We start from the raw sequence: 17436 nt of genomic DNA, 5'->3' as shown, positions 1-17436 counted from the left end.
GGCTGTCTGAAGAGCTATTGCATAACGAACACTATGAACTACTAGTACACGGAGCACTACAGTATGGAAGAGAGAGGTCAGCCGTAGCTGTTTGCAGGAGTCCCCAGCACGACACAGTTCTGTGCACGTAAGCTTCAAGTACAGTAAACCAAGAGCCACTTGCCAGGTCTGCAGGATAGCGCAAGTTCCCAAGGGCAATGGAATCACTGTGTGCCAGGAGTCCTCGTTGCAGGGAGCCTCTGAAAGAGGTCTGTGCCATGCCGGTCTGTGCCACCCTGCAAGCATCCCCCCAGCCATGCAGAAGGTGGGTAGGCACCAGAAAGGAGCCGAGCTGAGGATGAGATACAGCCACTTCTCGCAGTGCACGGCAGACAAGGAAAATGCACGGTGGGCCACAGGCAATAGAACATGGCTGAGGCAGTAATGGCAGCTGTACACAAGTGCTCTGTCCCTCATCCCTGGAAGAGTATATTCCTTCTCCTCTGATCTCCACACAGGTTCCATGTACTAATCTCACTTTCATGGACTTCACACATGGATCTTGGTAACTGAAAACCTGGCTTGTATGTTCTGACCCACTCGATGGAAAGCCTGGGCCGTGGTGATTGCACTCACTACATGCTAAGGGCAAAGGTCAGGGATGAGATTTTTGGAATTTTGGGGGTTTGACAGGTATGATTTCCAATGCTCCATACACTGGTATAACATGCACTCTTCAATCTTCCCATAAATGTTTCAAAAGCATTTTGGAATTAAGAATCTTGGCCCAAGTTAATTTCTGATTAATCATGCCAAAGTAATTTTGTATTCACAAAGAAAGAGCAAAGGGGGGGTGGGGGAAATCCTTTTAAAAAGTGTGGGTGTTTTAAAAACTGACTGTATTTCATGAGACAGTATAGCTCTTGGATAAAGATGCAATAATTGCATTCAACTAATTTTAAAATTGGTCCAGTTTTCAGAGCTATTGTGACACTACATAAATCTGAGAAGCCAAATTAATAGAAGATGAAGCAAACAAATATTTCACTTAAATATAAGCTTTGAGCATTTTTTAAGTGGGCCTCAATTCCCGAAGTGCTGATCCCTTCCATACTAAGCAGAATTTGGTGGGTAATCAGTAAGAATAATCCGGATACTTACTTCCTGAGATGACTAGCAATTGCATGTGCATAACTTGTCTGCAAAGGGAAAATCTATAAAGCACGCAAGTGATTTGGGAATTTATACTCTCAGCGTCAAAAGCAATTTAGAAATCGAGGATGCCTATCGTCACCAATTTTCTTCAAGGTGTCCTCCTAAATCTCTCTCTCAATGTTACAAATAAGACTTAGGAGCATTAAGTCATTTAGGCACTACATTCTTGGAGTTTTTTTCCTTAATTATAACATATAGTACTATTAGGTCATCAAAATGTTGGCAATGTAAAATTACTTTGTATATAAAGAACATTAAAATAAATGACTTTTTTTCATATTCATTTTCCAATGTGGTATCAGCTACTGAAGCAAGTGAACATGTAGATTTTCATGATTAGTTTGTAATTGAATTGTAATATTACACTTAAAAGCAGGATGATGGTAAAAAAGCTTACCAAAAATAGCAGAGAATGGCAAGACCAGGACGGTTCAGGGACCTGGCAGTTTTCACTAGTTCTTAATTTCATTTATCATTTAGTCACTGTGAGAAGGACTCTTACTAAATAAAATTCCAACTTTAAAAATAGACACTTATCTACATGGTAGGAATCCCCCTCTTTCCTTTCACAATGCTGCCCCATGTGCTAGCAACAGCAGTTGGAAGCTTTGCACAGGTAATACAAATGAGATGAAGAAACTACAATTCAAAATTCAGCAACAGAAAAGACTCCTACTGCTTTCCACACATTATGAAAAGCGCAACAGGACAAACAGCACGTGATGAGCACGGCAACCAAATCAAAACACTGGTATCCCAAAGGAGATATCCACTGGATGTGTCCCAAAGAGGAATCCATTGGAAATGCACAGAACAGTCATTCTGTCTACAGAGGGAAATGCTAGATATTTTACCTACAGTTTACCAGACACACATACATTTAACTTAATAGAGACTGAAAAAGGTTCAAGGAGAAAATCATCCTCAAACTGGCCAATTAAACTGTGTGCTGTGCTTGCACACAGAGAAAAATCAATTATATTTTCCAGATTTAGACTTTCAAAAGGTAAGAACACAGAGGGAAACCTTGTCTTTTGTACTGATATACAGTAATTTAGGACCTAGTTCTAGCTAAGTGCACAGAACACTGGCCCCAGGGTTTTGCAGGATCAAGTTCACAGCTACCTATTTTAATCACATTTCCATGACACAGTCTAATTTTGTATTAAAATTTTACAAAGAAAGAAGAAGATAAGTCCTTCAAGAAAGCCCTTTCAGACATTTATCTGAACATAACTTCTTTCTCTTTAAAATTATTTAAACATCATTCAAAGAGAGTGGGATCTGGCAAAATGACCTGGTTTATCTTGTTTACATGCAGAAGAGTTATTGAGGAAGATAAGTGACCACTTTGAAGATCTGCCTCATTTCTGTTCCAGTTTGCTGAAAGCATGCTTGCCATAGGTTGCTATGTGTTTCCAATGAGAAGCTGTTAAGTACACAAAATAAGGCTGGATTTTATTTGCAGAAGCACACGTTCAAAGGTTAAAATTTATTGCTCCAAAAGCAGTATCTATAAACCAGGGCAATACCTTAGAGATTATTAACCTTCCAGTTATGCCAGCGATTGTTTTAAGTGGTAAAATATTTTTTTTAAAAAACTTACCAGCAATGTATTCAACTAAATATTTTCAGTATGCTTTAATCCTTTAAACAGTTGCACCAAAAGCCAAAGAAAGATATTTTTCTCTAAGACGCTTGTGCAGTGCTGTTGCTATGTACAATTAAAAATAAGAGAGACATAAAATTGGAGCCAAATCAACCGAAAGTATTTTGGTCCAACATTGTGAGTCATGAAATACTGGTGCCAGTCCTCAGAGCAATACTTACTTTCTTCCTGACTTTGGGTATATCATACAACCTATCGCTTTTATCACATCTAAAAACTAGGGACACTAAAGCAGAGTTGCTGTGAAGATTGATTGGTTGTTAGCAAAGTGCCTTGAAGAAGAAAAGCATACCTTAGACTACATCACAAGAATATCTAAGCCCTTAATCCTAATTGTGATTAAAAGAATGATCAAGGTATATCCAATTTTCAGAGGAATTCACTAACCTTTAAACCCCATTACCCAGCGAGAATTGTGATCTATATGGTACAAAAACATCAAGAAGAGCAACAGGACCTTCCAGAAAAACTTCATGCAACTAAGCAAGATGTACAATTGAAAATGACATTTCTAAACCAAAAACCTTCAAATATGCAGTATCTGCAATTGCTATGGGGTTATACAATCATTACTGTGCACAGAAGACAGCATCAATATGTACTACCTCCTACCCAGGGAGTAGACTCAAAAATCTATTCATTCTGGATTTCTGGATGTTAACATAAAAATTAAAAAGCATACCCCCACTTTAGCACCCTTATTCAGTGTGCTGGTGCAGTACAGGCTTACTCCAAGCTGAGCTTTTAAACCCAGAGCGTACACTGAAGTGACGCATCCCTACGAATGACCTACATGTTTTGGAAATGCACTGGATGTTTACGAGTTGGACACAATATCATGCAAACCTCACTATGTAAAAGAATAGGCACAGATTTTATGAATAAAATGTTTGCCAGCTGTTTTCATACTCAAAGAGCATAAATATTTTCTTGTACATTTTGTAACAAACTCTGTTCTAAGTGACAACATGTCACGTTCAATCATTTTTCAAAAGGATTTGTTAACCACCAACATTTCAGAGCATGAAATTAAGAATTAAACCAATAAGGAGGGCTTCACAGAAAACTGGCATTTTTATTCCCACTGTTGGTCTCTTATGAAAAAGAAACACCCACCAGAGATGAGAGAGACACAGTACGGGACTGAAACTGGTGATATATCCCTTTTTCTATTTCCCCAGAAGAGCTCAGTTCAGCGCTACCATTGCTCATTCAGCTAGCTGGGCTCTGCCACATCTCTCGATACAGTCTGGCATGTGCTTGCACTCCAAACTCTGGAAATGAGACCTAACTAGGGTGCTGCATATTAAACCAGACCACTTAGAAATGGTAAATAAAATTTTCAGAAGCTTTGTGTTTGTAGAAGCTTTTGTGAAAGCAACAGCAGTCTCTTTAGCTGTGTGTTTTAAAATTTTAAAACTATCTGCCTGCCTTCATGACTAGTTCGATTTATTTTCCAACAGAACTGGCCTCAGTTGACAGCATTCAATGTACTGACTGACCTTTCCTCAAGATGCATACAGCTAACTATTAATTTTTGGAGAAATAGGTGCGCGTGCAAGCTCAGCTTGAATAAAGGGTCAGTAACACCTCCAAAATGTTGCATTAAAACCATCAGCAATACACAGTTCACCAGCAATGTCCTTAGCTAGCCATTCCATTGAAATTCCAAGCACGCAGTTATAAAGGTACGGGCAGGAAGCATTCCTAAGCCTGACATTACTGATGTGTTATTAGAGTGGTCATCTGGAGGCAAGAAGACAAACATCTCTTCCTATCACCTTAGCCAGAATGGGACACACTCCCCTGCCTTTTTTTTTTTCCCCTCAGAACAAAACCCCAGATAGATTTCATACAGTTTTCAAGCTTCAAAGATGGACAGATTTGTTTCTTCTTATCTCCATATAAAAGGAAGAGTAACTTTATGAGTAAGGGTTCCTAATAAAAACTATCACAGCTATAAACATCTTTAATATAAGTTATTGTTGTACAGGCCAGTTTTAATCTACCAGTAGTCCCTGAAATTGCAGTTATAATAGCTGTCATTACAATATTTAATTGCACACTTACGATTATATTATTATTACCCGGTTCGGATACGCTCTTTAGAACAGCACATATACCATAGCATACCATCTACATTGCCTGTACCAACAAAGCTTTAAGAATTCCGATGGTCTTCACCATGCTTGTTATTATTGCTAGATTTCCATCAACCCCTTGTCAGAAAATTAGAAAATTTTCTTCCTCAAAGATCTCAAAGTACATTTGATTTTACACACATACAACTTCAACCAACACCGAGACAACCCCTGTGGCCACTGGCTAAGTAGATAAATTATGCATAGCATTTTAAGAGGTGGAATATAAAAATGGAAAAGTATAACCCTGGAGTTTGGTTATTCTGGCAATCCATCCCTCTGATGTATGCCAAAGAGCACAGCACTCTTGCTGCCAATACCACCTAGATCCTTCCTGTTCTGTCCTTATCACCCGCTGCAGAAAGCAGCATTAATACAAACCTCCGTATGGGTGAGTTATCTGGATGTCTAGACCACTACCTCAGAACTGCTTTTGTCTTCCCACCACCCCAGAAAGTCAGGAGAGGGCCGGTGGTAACCCAGCAGTTCCACAAGCACTTTACACAGGCAGCACACTAGCCCCTCCTGTACCAGCAGCAACTCATCTCCATCCCCTCGCAGTGAGAATACAGACACAGCAAGGGTGATTCACCTCCTTCCTCTGCTGCCGCTGCTTCTTTTCTTCCCTGACTGCACTGCCCACTGAAACTGTTCCTGGAACTACAGTGTAAGTTACTGCTACACACTGAAGATGCAATGCAGCGGTTCTGTAGCTCTGAAGCTACTGACATGCTGGATCTGAGCAGAAAGGACACATGCATGGTCACGAAATTACTCTGGGGAAGGCAGACTCAGACCAACAGTCAATTAGCTCTCAAAAAAACCGCAAAATTTGGTAGCCTCAAACTACTACACTACGTGAAAAACTATGGTTCCTTTTTAATACATCCACATGGTCCTGTTAGACAAAATGGGAGGCGTAAGAGCCAGGGTGCAGATTGTCATTTGAATGTTGCCATTTTAGTTATCTTACTCTCGCTTTGGTGTTAAAAATCTGCAGTCCTACCCAGCAATCTTATCCTGCTATGTAAATCTTTTTAAACAAAATGCCTTATTCAAAGCTTACTATTGTTAGTCGATATCAAATCAGTGTAGCAATTCGCCATCGGCGTATCTTGATCTCATTACGTTCTGGAAAGAATCGAAATAGATCTAAAGAAAATTCAGATAATGGAACAGGCAAAACAAGAAAGGGAAAGGAGGAGCATAAACAAAAGATAAAAGAAGAACAGAGAATAAAGGATAAAGCTCTGAGATACAAAAAATAGGATTAGGTGACACTGAAATTGTGGGGGGTATGCACAGAGGCATCCCATGAAGAAAGAGGAAGACCAGGGAATTAAAAATGTTACCATCATCTAATGCAATCCATGAAATCAAATGTCATTCACTGAGATGTGAAAATGGTGTGCTTAGGAGTAGAAGGCAAACAACATGTCTGACCTGAAATCTACGAGCAGCCCATGTGCATTTGTACTGCCTCAATGGATACCACCGATGGAGACAAAACTTCACCTCCTACGGGTCTGCCTATGACTGACAGCTCTGCAGAACATAAACCAACACACTGAAATTTAACTGCTGGCATAATGCTCACAAATAGGCCAAAGATTCCAAGGATACTTCCCATACAGGGAACATATCTTGTTTAATTTGGATGCTGCTCAGTGGAGTTCCTTGTGGTTCTTAGGACACATCAGTACTAAAAAGTCTTTGCGGTCTCAAGAATTGTATTACAATTCCTTTTGTTTCAAGATGAAGGGAACAAGAGTCTCTTCCAAATGTTTATGTCCAGTTTGAGAAAGGTACACCAATTACAGAAGGCCTGACTTTTTCCATGTCCTATCCCATGATGCAACTTTCCTTAACATTCTCAAGACCCCAAGGACCATAAAGAAATCTGTAATTGTAGCAAAACGAATTATGAAGATTTTGCTACACTTCTCAGTAAAAATTCTTTCCTCAAAAAAAACCCTCAAAACCAGAAAGGAATATCTTTCCTGTCTTTAACTACACACTTAGAATCCTTCCGTGCTGGAATTAGAAGGGATGTGTGAATACGAGTAGTGACAAAATACGAAGGATACTGAATGAAAAACCACACCTTTGTAAAGGGAAACAACTCATTGTAATTTGCACCTCTTTTGCAAGCATAGCCCTTGACAAATAGCTCATTGCAAAGAAATTCATCCAAGACAAAAATATATCAAATCCACGTTACAAATCATAGCTAGACAACCACATAGAGGCAATTCTCAAGTCATAAGGTATAGTTTAGTTGTCCCATGTTGATATCAAGCTCTTAATAAGACATGTAAAAACACCTCCTGAATACTTTGTCTCAGTGGGAACACTTACATTAACCTACAGAGTACCCTGTGTCAGGCACTTCACAGCATCGTATCAAGGCAGTTCTGATCCACTAACTTGATCACCCAGATGCTTCTCACTGCTGCTTTCACTTACACAGCAGTTTCAGAGGCAGGAACCCAGCCTTTCAGGCACATGAAGGTTGTTTTCAGGTTGAAACAGAAGCCAACAATATTAGTGGGCCTAATCAAAGACTTTTTTCACTACTTTTTACAGTCATTTTCTTTGTACTTCCTGGCACCATCTTTGTTAGGAAGATTTATTGTCTGCTTTTTAAAATGTATCAGTTTGCAATGGCCACCAAATGAAGAGATCTCTTTACAAATCACTCTGGACAGGCAGAATGTGAACATATGCATTACAGTTAGAGCTCTAATTCCTCCCATGCTGAAAACCCACTTACAAATAACAATAATGAGGGGGCAATTTTTGAGATGGTTATATTCGAGATATGCTGTTTACAAGGTGCTCTGCATCCTGAAGTTATTGACTTAAAATTATTCAGATTACCTGTGTCCCTTAATTAAGAAGTAACAATGAGAATTTTTTTTAGTATCTGTAAAAGTTAAGAGGGTAACAGATTTACTTGTTGATTGATAACACATCACAAATTAAAGGTTTCAGACAAGACTCATTTGAACACCAACATTGCTATTATAGTTACCACTGTTGTTTCTTTAAAAAAAAGGTCTATTTACTAAGTGACAAATACCAGCAACTGTTGCATCATCTTACAGTACTGGAATTGCTGCTGAATATCAGGGAAGGGTAATAGGGTAGATAAAAGTTCTCTAAAAGAGAAAGCACCAGTACTAGCAGAAAGGTGGGGTTGGTCAGCCCTTCATTTGAATGTAAATGTAATTATGAGGCAGGCAGTTAGGCTGACGTCAGGCAAGATCTTGGTAAACCATTACCACCAGCACCTGGTAACACAGTTGATAATAAAAGAGGATGAAGTAGAAGATTCCAAGCAGAGTGGCATTATTAGAGAAAACCAAACAAAATTCTTTTCAAGCAGCGAAAGAAAATACAGAAGAACAAGATGTTGTGACAACGTATTTACAGTCTGTGGCAATCATGTATGTGAGCTCTCTCTTGGATAAGGAAACCAGCATGTATCCAGGATCTGCAAGGGGTAACAACCACCTGCCAGTGCAAAACTTCGTGTCTACTCCACCCTATTCCGATTACATGGGATATCATCATGTGCCAGCTCTGGACAGCCATGGACAGCCCGCGGGAACCTGGGGATCTCACTATGGCCCACAGAGGGAGGACTGGAATGCTTACGGCCCAGGACCTTCCAGCACGGTGGCTGCTGCACAGATCAGTGGCTCGTCCCCTGGACAGGTCTCCTACAGTTCTGCTGATTACAGCTCCCTCCATGCCGCTGGATCTGGGGGGTTACCTCCCGCAGAAACAATTAATGCACAGCAAATCTCTCCCAACAGCCAAAGGCACAGCTCTTACGAATGGATGAGGAAAACGGTGCAAGCTAACACTACTGGTAAGCGTATATTCAACTTCCAACCTGAGAAAGCATCTTCTGCTATCACTGGTCTTACAAATAATTAACTTTACTTGAAGCACATAGGTTGGTGGGTCATTTATGACATTTATTTAACCTACTGCTGTTTAATGCAGTTTTAACTAAATTTGCACTAGTTTCACTTTCATCCCATAAAAGCTTTATAGGGTTACTATAGTGGAGTGGCTGTTGAGTTTAGATATGGCTGCGTCTCACTCAAGTCCAGGGATCCTTGTTCTAACATTCTGTAAAGCATTTTGGATGAAAAACATGAGAAGGTTATGGAAGAATGATTGCAGCAACAGTTACAGGCAAAAATACTACATAATTATTTTGTGCCACAAGGTAAATATCAATATAAAATCTGGTTGATCTTTTTAAATCTTCACCGACTCTTCAATACTTTTAAAGAAAATTACGTGCCCTGATCCAACTGTAGTGATTATGCAATCCTCTCCTGCTGCTCCTGTGTCTCTTACTTTTCTACCTAGATTTATTAGGTGAGAAGACATATTCCTAGAGAAGTAATCTGACTCAAACGATCAGCGTAAACTATTGTTTGCACACCACATATCATTTAAGCTTCCTTTCCATTGAGTTTCAAATCAGTTTTACATATTTTCCCCACGTACCAGAATTTTTCAGCCTGCCACAATTACACAATTAAAAATCACTTTCGTGCAAGTGTCACTCGTCAATGCGCCTGGTTTTGTCAGAAGCTGCACGCCAGATGAACCTTTCGGTGTGTATTCCCAAGGTGTAAATTGGGTGTAGCTGGGTTTGCTAAATCTATTGTTAAGGTTAAAAGTAGTACGTGTGTGTTAGAGAGCATCAAAGAAATTGCTCTAAAGAAAGAAGAGCAATTACAACTGGACCAATCTTAGAAGGCACAGAAAATCAGCCCCGCTGGTTGAGACACAGTCCTCCTTCAAATGGTTATTACTCGAGCAAAATTGGTCTGGTAATTGTTTCTTAGTTATAAAGCAGATACATGCTGTTTTCCCACTAAATATAAAATGCTTAGTGAACATTAAGATACCACCGTGGTGCCCTTCCACTTGGAGCCTCTAAAAAGGTCTTCAAAGCCAGGCAGATTTAGAGTCTGTTTTTCCCCCTTATGTATACTCATGTAAATCAGCAGTAACTTCATTAACATTATTGGAGATTTACAGGTGTAGAAGTGATGCAAGACTTGAGGGTAGACCAAATTCAATTGAGACTACTGAATGTCAATGAGGCAACCCTGTCTCTGCCATGTTGGCACTGAATTTTAAATGCGTTAGCATACTTAAAGAATAAAGACGACTTAAAAATCTAAATCCTAGTTTTACGCATTGCACAGACATGGAAGACCCTGAAAGGTTTCTCACATGCTTTCTCAACTTCCTAAAATAGATATGCAATTCAGAAAAGCAGTTTTGTACTTAAATTAATCTCTAATCTGAAAAGCACTTACGCAGAACGTACACGCATGCAAGAATACTTTATGAACAATACTGGACAGGTGAAACGGGGCCTGCCAATAGATACGTGTCCCGAGGCTGTAAATTCCTACAGCCCAATCCTTTGAAGTGTTAAAAACAGCTCAGGACTTCACAGAACTGGGCTCAAGACATCAACCCAACTTAAGAAGAGGGTTTGGGAGAGTCAAGCACAAAGGTGGTATTTTGCAAAAGAAAAGTCCCGAATATATTTGGCTTTTCATTGATGTTTTTAAAATAATGTTAACTGTAAAAACTGGAGAATTGTAATACCAACACATAAGAAGTTGGGAAAAATGAAATTAATTTCAAACAAGTAATGACTAGGTTAAAATTATGCATATAACACCCACATATTAACTTATCAATGTTTTCTCTAGAAGGCAATGTAAGAAAACTTACAATTACAACCACTTTTTGAAACAGACTTGCTCTCTGTTTTTCCTTACTGCCATAATATTATTCATGCTACCAAAATAGCTACTGACTCCTCCCCTTCAATTTTGTTGCTGCTTAATACAGTTCATTGCTTTAAAATCTCAGAATTACAGCCTCAAACTTCACAAATATATTTATATACATAAATATGCGTATGACCTTAACTTCCCTAGTGGTGTGTACACACATCAGTGTATGTGAGCAGCATGGAATAACAGAAATCAAGACACATCCAATCAAATGAAGTTTGATTACTGAAATACTGCCCTAAAGACAGGGGGAATTATTTTTGGGGCAGGGATGTTAACGGGGATTGTTTCCCCTCTAAACTCTATGAAATACACTACATTCTGATTGAATATTTGTATTTTACACAAAAAATTAAATTGCAGGAAAAATGAAATTAAAATTCACCTGACCAAGTCAAATCTCAGAATGAAACAACATCACAAAGACATGAGTACTGTGTGCTTTCAACACATAAACTTTGATCTGAAGTTATATACCCTCTTACTAAAAGGCCATAACTATATTTTCAGAGCCAAACCTTTTTTTATTTCAAATACACAGCCACTGCAAACATATAAGGTAATAAGAAATTTTAAAAAGCAAACACTGAAAGTGATCTTGGTAAAGGTATCAAAATGAGAAAAAGAACATCTACAGAATTCCTTACAGCCTGATCCTGTTTTTACTAGAAATCAAAGAAAAAATGCCCAAACAACTTCAGTTATGTAAGATCAGAACTTCAGTCCGATTCATTTCTGAAAACTGTGTAATCAACAGTGTAAAATGTGTATTTTATGAGATCAAGTGAGCCTTCAAGGAATGAAGCTTACTGAAAAGAAGGTGTCTGAACAAGGGCCTAGAAAAGAGATTTTATATCTTTTACAACTTTATATGCAAGTTCATCGGGTAGTGATCCTTTTCAGAAAGAAAACAGACTTTGAGGGGACTACACAAGAGCACATAATTATTTTTATATTTTGCAAAATCATCCTCAGGTCCTTTTTTTTTTTAAAGTATAGTCAACACTTCTACGTCTTTGTTTAAACAAGCAGTGATGTAGAAGTAACTCAGATTACATCACAGCAGAAACTCAGCCAGAAAGCAAAATAGAAAAACAGGAAAAAAGGCCAGGCCTCTGCTCTAATGTTAATTTATTTTGCTTTGTAAACTAGTTGTGACATCTATTTTCCACTGGCCTACATTGTCTGAGGTTTTGAGGCCTATCTGTCATATTGAGGCAACAGACCCTTTCAACACTTCTCTTTGCTTTGATATGCAGTCTTGTCTCTTCCTTCTCCCTCTTTTCTTCAGGAGTTATATTGCCGGAAAGGGTGATGATTTTCACAGCAAATAAAGAGGCCTTCTCCTAGCTTTATTGTCTTCAGAAGAAATGCTCTGTGAATTTTATGACCAAGGGGAATGGGGAAAACTACTCCTTTTCTCCACCCCCTCAAATCATGGTTATATTTGCTGATTATAGTGAAGCCGGAATAACCCTGTTGAATTTTAACTTGTTTTCAAAGATCACCTTCTAAGCCTTCAGTTTACAAGGAACCTGAATATCTATCCTATTGTTAACATTGTAACTATCACTTAGAGCAAATATTTCAAAGACGACAATTTGTACCTTGAAAAAAAGTAAACTTAGTTTGACGATTGTTTTAGTCCTGCAAATTTAGGCAGAAAAACCTTGTACACTAGAAGACAAAGCAGCATCGCATTGGGGAAAACATCCTTAATTACGCGTATTCAGAATGTCTTAAGCTGTGTCTACCTCTGGCCTTTAGATAAAAATATGTCTACTCTCAGTGTTGGTCCAAAATAAGAGAGAACTGAGGAAAAAATATTCCTTCATCTATTTCTGTCCTTTTTTCCTCTGCTAAGATGAAAGAGTCTGACATTTGTTTAGGGCTTGTAAATTCCAAACCAATTGGCTTGTGTTTCTGAATGTGAAAGGGGTTCTTGATAAGATCTCCTTGTCGCTCCTTTGTGTGGCGTGTGCTTCATCTTAACACCTCAGTGGATTTTAGGGAACCACTTTAAAGGAGTCTTTGTCCTACAGTTTGTCCCAGAAAGCTCACATCAAAAAAAAACCCTGGGAAGATCAGAAGAAAAAGGAAAACTATCTAGTTGGCTGTTGAAAATGCAAAGGAGAACAAATAAGTTGAAAAGTGAGCTCTCTGTATTATTATTACACGAAGAATTGTTTTAAAAAAGTCTATGAAATGAGAGAGATCTTCTAAACACCAAGTAATGCTTCTCACCAGCATTCATCCTATATATCTGAGAATATTTCTTTTATACATTAGAGAGAGAATGACACTGAAATTCTTTTACAAATATTTTATTGCCTCGTCTTACAAATTGCCAAGTGCCTTTAACTCAAAAGGGAAGCTCAGCACCCAGGGTACCCCCAGAAATATCTCTACAGGCACTCAGCATCTTGCAAGGCTGGACCTTTATGAAAAAATAAATTCAAATTAATATTGTATTTATAAGGGCGTCCTATGGCCACACAAGAGAGCAAAAGCAGTTCTAGTAGGACATTTCTTAGGGTTAAAGGAGTGATTTTTAAAAATTCAAAGAATTAGAACACAGTATGACTAAACAAATTGTGACTAAACTTCAGCCTTGAAATCCTGTATATTTATGCCTACATATACATGGAAGTCACTTCAGCGAACACTGAAACGAAACCCGTTTGAGATCAAACATAGCCAGCACCAATTATCTACCGCTATGAATTATTGAAGATGCTTCAGGATGTTTTTTCACTTAAGAGCTTTACATTTAACTGTATGTTTACAGAGAGTGGGAAATAAGGAGGGAGAGACAGTTACAGTAACCACTGTTAACTCACTCATTCACCCTGCACCTCATGCTCCTTCTCTGTAACACAGAAAACAACCCCATGCAAGTATTATGTTATTTAATTAATAATGTCTGCTAATAATATTTGAGATGTTTGAAAGAAAGATGCTATAGAAAATCAAATTCAACATATTAATAATATTTCTTTCTTAAACAGGTAAAACAAGAACAAAAGAAAAGTACCGAGTGGTTTACACAGATCATCAGAGACTAGAATTAGAGAAGGAATTTCACTGCAACAGATACATTACAATCAGGAGAAAGTCAGAACTTGCAGCAAACCTGGGACTATCTGAAAGACAGGTACACAGAGACTATCCATCATTCCTATGCACCCATCCACCAGACACTGCTACTGCCAGGGGACACGAGCAGCATTCGCGTTCTGTACCCAAAAGTAGTGCGAAGGCAGCCGTGATAAAGTTTGTGAGTATATCTGACACACAGAGAACACACAACACAAATACCAATTAACAAATAGGCTAATTTGACAGAAACCTCCTATTATGGGTAACTAAATATTAGGAATTTATTTATACTAGAAAAGTACTTATGTGCGTAACAGCTTGCCAGGCAACTAGAATTTGAACAGTTCAGCTTAGCATTATCTTAGCTATGTTCTCAAAAGTTATGACATTCACCATTTTATTTCATCTTGCAGTCATACAAAATGTTGGCCAGAAAAAACCCAAAGCGTTGGATGCATTTCAGCTGTAAGCAGGAAAATAAACCCTCAGCATTCAAAGAGCCACCATACAAGATCTATGCATTTTTTTGTTACAAATGTATTGCCACTATTTCCACAGGCCACATTCTTCCTCAGCCAGTTAGATTTCAATACACTTCAAGGAGGTTTTACAGTCTTTGTTCACAGGTACTTCACCTATAGTAGGGGTTCACACCCACTATATACAGGATTGCTTTAGGCTATGAAATGTGATGCCAAATTTTTGTGCCTATTATACACATATATATTCAAGACTATCCACTCAGGAAATTTTCAAGTGCATACTTAGATCCACTGCTTCTTTTGAAGGCAGCTCTGCATTCCCTCACACCCAGTGCATGTTTATGCTCTTAATAATGGTAGTCTCATAAGCAGGAGCCCAGGCATCTCAGCCGTGTTCATACAAAGACCAGAAGAATTCAGGATAAGTAATTTCCCAAAATCTCCATGTTGGAGAGCATATTTCCGAATTACAGCTCTGTAGAGTGCAGATATAGTAACTGTTGAATCCAACCCTCCTTACACAGCAGAATTTCACCAGTTCTGCTACAGCTGGAGGATAAGGGAAGATTCAGCAGTACTGAATAAGCATCTCATACCCTAGCAACCAGATTTATTGCCCCCAGGTAAATTTGAACAAGAGATCTTCTAGAGTTTTACAAACTTTTGTTGTTCCTGAATATACACATTCAGTTCTCTAAAATATTCTCCTCTATCAGTGACCTCCTCTGCTTCTGCATTTAGTCTGTGCAAGAACATGGAATAGGGAGGGATCTATTGAGGCTGGAAGTGTAAGGACACATAGACAAGCAATGGTATTTAGGATAAAGCACTGGATTTTTACAAACATATTGTAATGCAGTGATATTTAATCCCAGGCCCAAACTGTACACAGATTACACTCTGCAGACTTGAAGTGGTCCCAGAAAGTAACTATGAAAAACAAGTCTATTGTTGATGGGCTAAAGTTTGTTACACAGCAGGATATGGCAGCATTGGAACATTTTCAGAGATCTGCAATTATGAAAGATTCAAAACCTCCACCTGAATGTTATGCAAGCTGGCCGATTTAAAACATAGGCATGCCCGGAGTAACCCGTGATACTGCAGAAAACCAGCAGTTTTATTTTGCATAGCTGTTGCTCTTAAAGCCATACAGTTTTTGAGTGGTAAATTTCCTTCAAGTATAATGTAGACGAAATACATAATCTATCTGCATTTCTACAGACTCCTGACAAAGCCTCTTAAATGCTTCTTACTGTCATTGCCAGTAAGGTAATAGAAAAATAACTAGAAATTAATAATGAGATTTTTAATTCACCGCAATGGTACAACTTTCTATATCATATTGTATTCAACACACCTTAAAGGATATAACAAAAACTGCAAAGAACACAAAAAATAAGTGATAAGGAAATTACAAACAGTGTTTTCTACTCATTCAGACTTCTATATAAGGAAAGATTATATAGATATTTAAAGCAGATTTCAAACAGATAGGAGTCTCTTCATATGCACAATTAGCCTGTGAAATTCACTGTCATTAAGTAATGCAGACATACCTATTTATACACATGACATAGTAGATATGTTTCTGTAAAATAGATATGAATGTGTAGTCCAGTAACAAAAAATTCAAAACTTTTAACATACATAAGAATATACATACACACAAAAATCACTTACAATATAAATGAAGAAAAAGAACCCTCACTACTTGGGTTTGAATTAATCTGTAACATAGGTCATAAAGAAATCTTCACAACTATTCCATAATTCCAACTTCATAAAGTCTGACACACGCCACTGCAAAGCTCAGATAATCAACTAGGCGGACCCTAAGTCTAAATGAGTAAGTTGATTCCTAAACATCACACAGCAAGTTCACTTTACATCAGGTCTAAGAAAAGAAAGAATTGATTATGATGCAGGAAATGAATCCAGAGTAACTATAATGTTTTTCACTGCACAAATCCAGTGGGTATTTTTGTGTCTTGGTTTTGAGTTTTGGTTTGTTTTTCTGTCTTTTTGGTTTGGGGTTTATGTTTTGGGGTTTTTGGTTTGTTTTGATTTTCTAATTTTTTTTAAAATGTATCTATATTTTCATTGCTATTATTACTGTGAACAGTTGACCACTATTATGAATTAATCAGTTATCACTTATAACACTGCAGGTGAAAATCTGGTTCCAGAATCGCCGAGCGAAAGAAAGAAAAATGATCAAGAAGAAAATAACACAGTTTGATGGCAGCGGGGGCTCAGCTCAGAGTGACTCTGGTTCACTCAGTCCAAATGAAATATCTAGTTCCCTGTTCCCACCACCACCCGCAATAAACGGATTACAGCCTAATGACATTCATCAGGTCATAGTTTCAGAATAAACAGAGGAGGGAAAAAAAAAAAAAAGGAAAAAACCAAGAATGGATTTCCCCACGGCCCTCCCCGCCCTTGAAAACTCAACTGTGCAAAGGACCATTCTCATTTAACTGTCTCCAGAGCGTTGATTTCTAAGCACAGGATCTGGGACGGTCGTCAAAATATTTTAATTCTTGCAGAAATCTCAGGGAACGTGCACTGCTAAGGTTAATCACTCAGAATCTTTGAGTAGGAGGTAATTTGCTTCAGACGCTAACACAACGAATGATCCACCTGAGGATCCACGTAAACGTAGTTCTAGTCTGATCATATATACACATGGCAAATGAAGAGAACTGATTCTGAGAGTACTATTGCATTAAATATAACTCGCTGGGTGTATTTGGTTTGTTACATTTTATATAATTAGAGTAAACTGTAGATGTTAATAAATATTCACGCTTAAGTGTAGTGAAAAGAATGCTACTTTTTAAAAACAAGAAAAACATTTAAAACACTTTTAAACTTTCAAGAAACATAAAAATGTTGCCATACCACCATATCGCAGTTAATGAAATAAAACAAATTTCCCTCACCCTGTGCTATCGTATTCAAGCACATCAACCTCCTCAGCAACAGTTACAGATCTGTCA

The 17436-nt window shown here is 38.1% G+C and overlaps 1 protein-coding gene across 1 annotated transcript; it reads left to right on the top strand.

Moving 5' to 3' along the window:
* Positions 1-8387: 8387 nt before the first annotated feature.
* Positions 8388-16843, top strand: LOC104514954 (homeobox protein CDX-4-like). The gene is made up of 3 exons (XM_010158775.1): positions 8388-8881; positions 13859-14004; positions 16603-16843. The coding sequence occupies exons 1-3, from the start codon at positions 8452-8454 to the stop codon at positions 16807-16809; spliced, it is 783 nt and encodes a 260-aa protein (XP_010157077.1). The 5' UTR covers positions 8388-8451; the 3' UTR covers positions 16810-16843.
* Positions 16844-17436: the final 593 nt, after the last annotated feature.

Source organism: Eurypyga helias, unplaced genomic scaffold (genome assembly GCF_000690775.1).
Source record: "Eurypyga helias isolate BGI_N326 unplaced genomic scaffold, ASM69077v1 scaffold9459, whole genome shotgun sequence".
NCBI lineage: Eukaryota > Metazoa > Chordata > Aves > Eurypygiformes > Eurypygidae > Eurypyga > Eurypyga helias.
The sequence above is the reverse complement of the archived record's forward strand: the minus strand, read 5'-3'. Positions and strand labels throughout refer to the sequence as shown.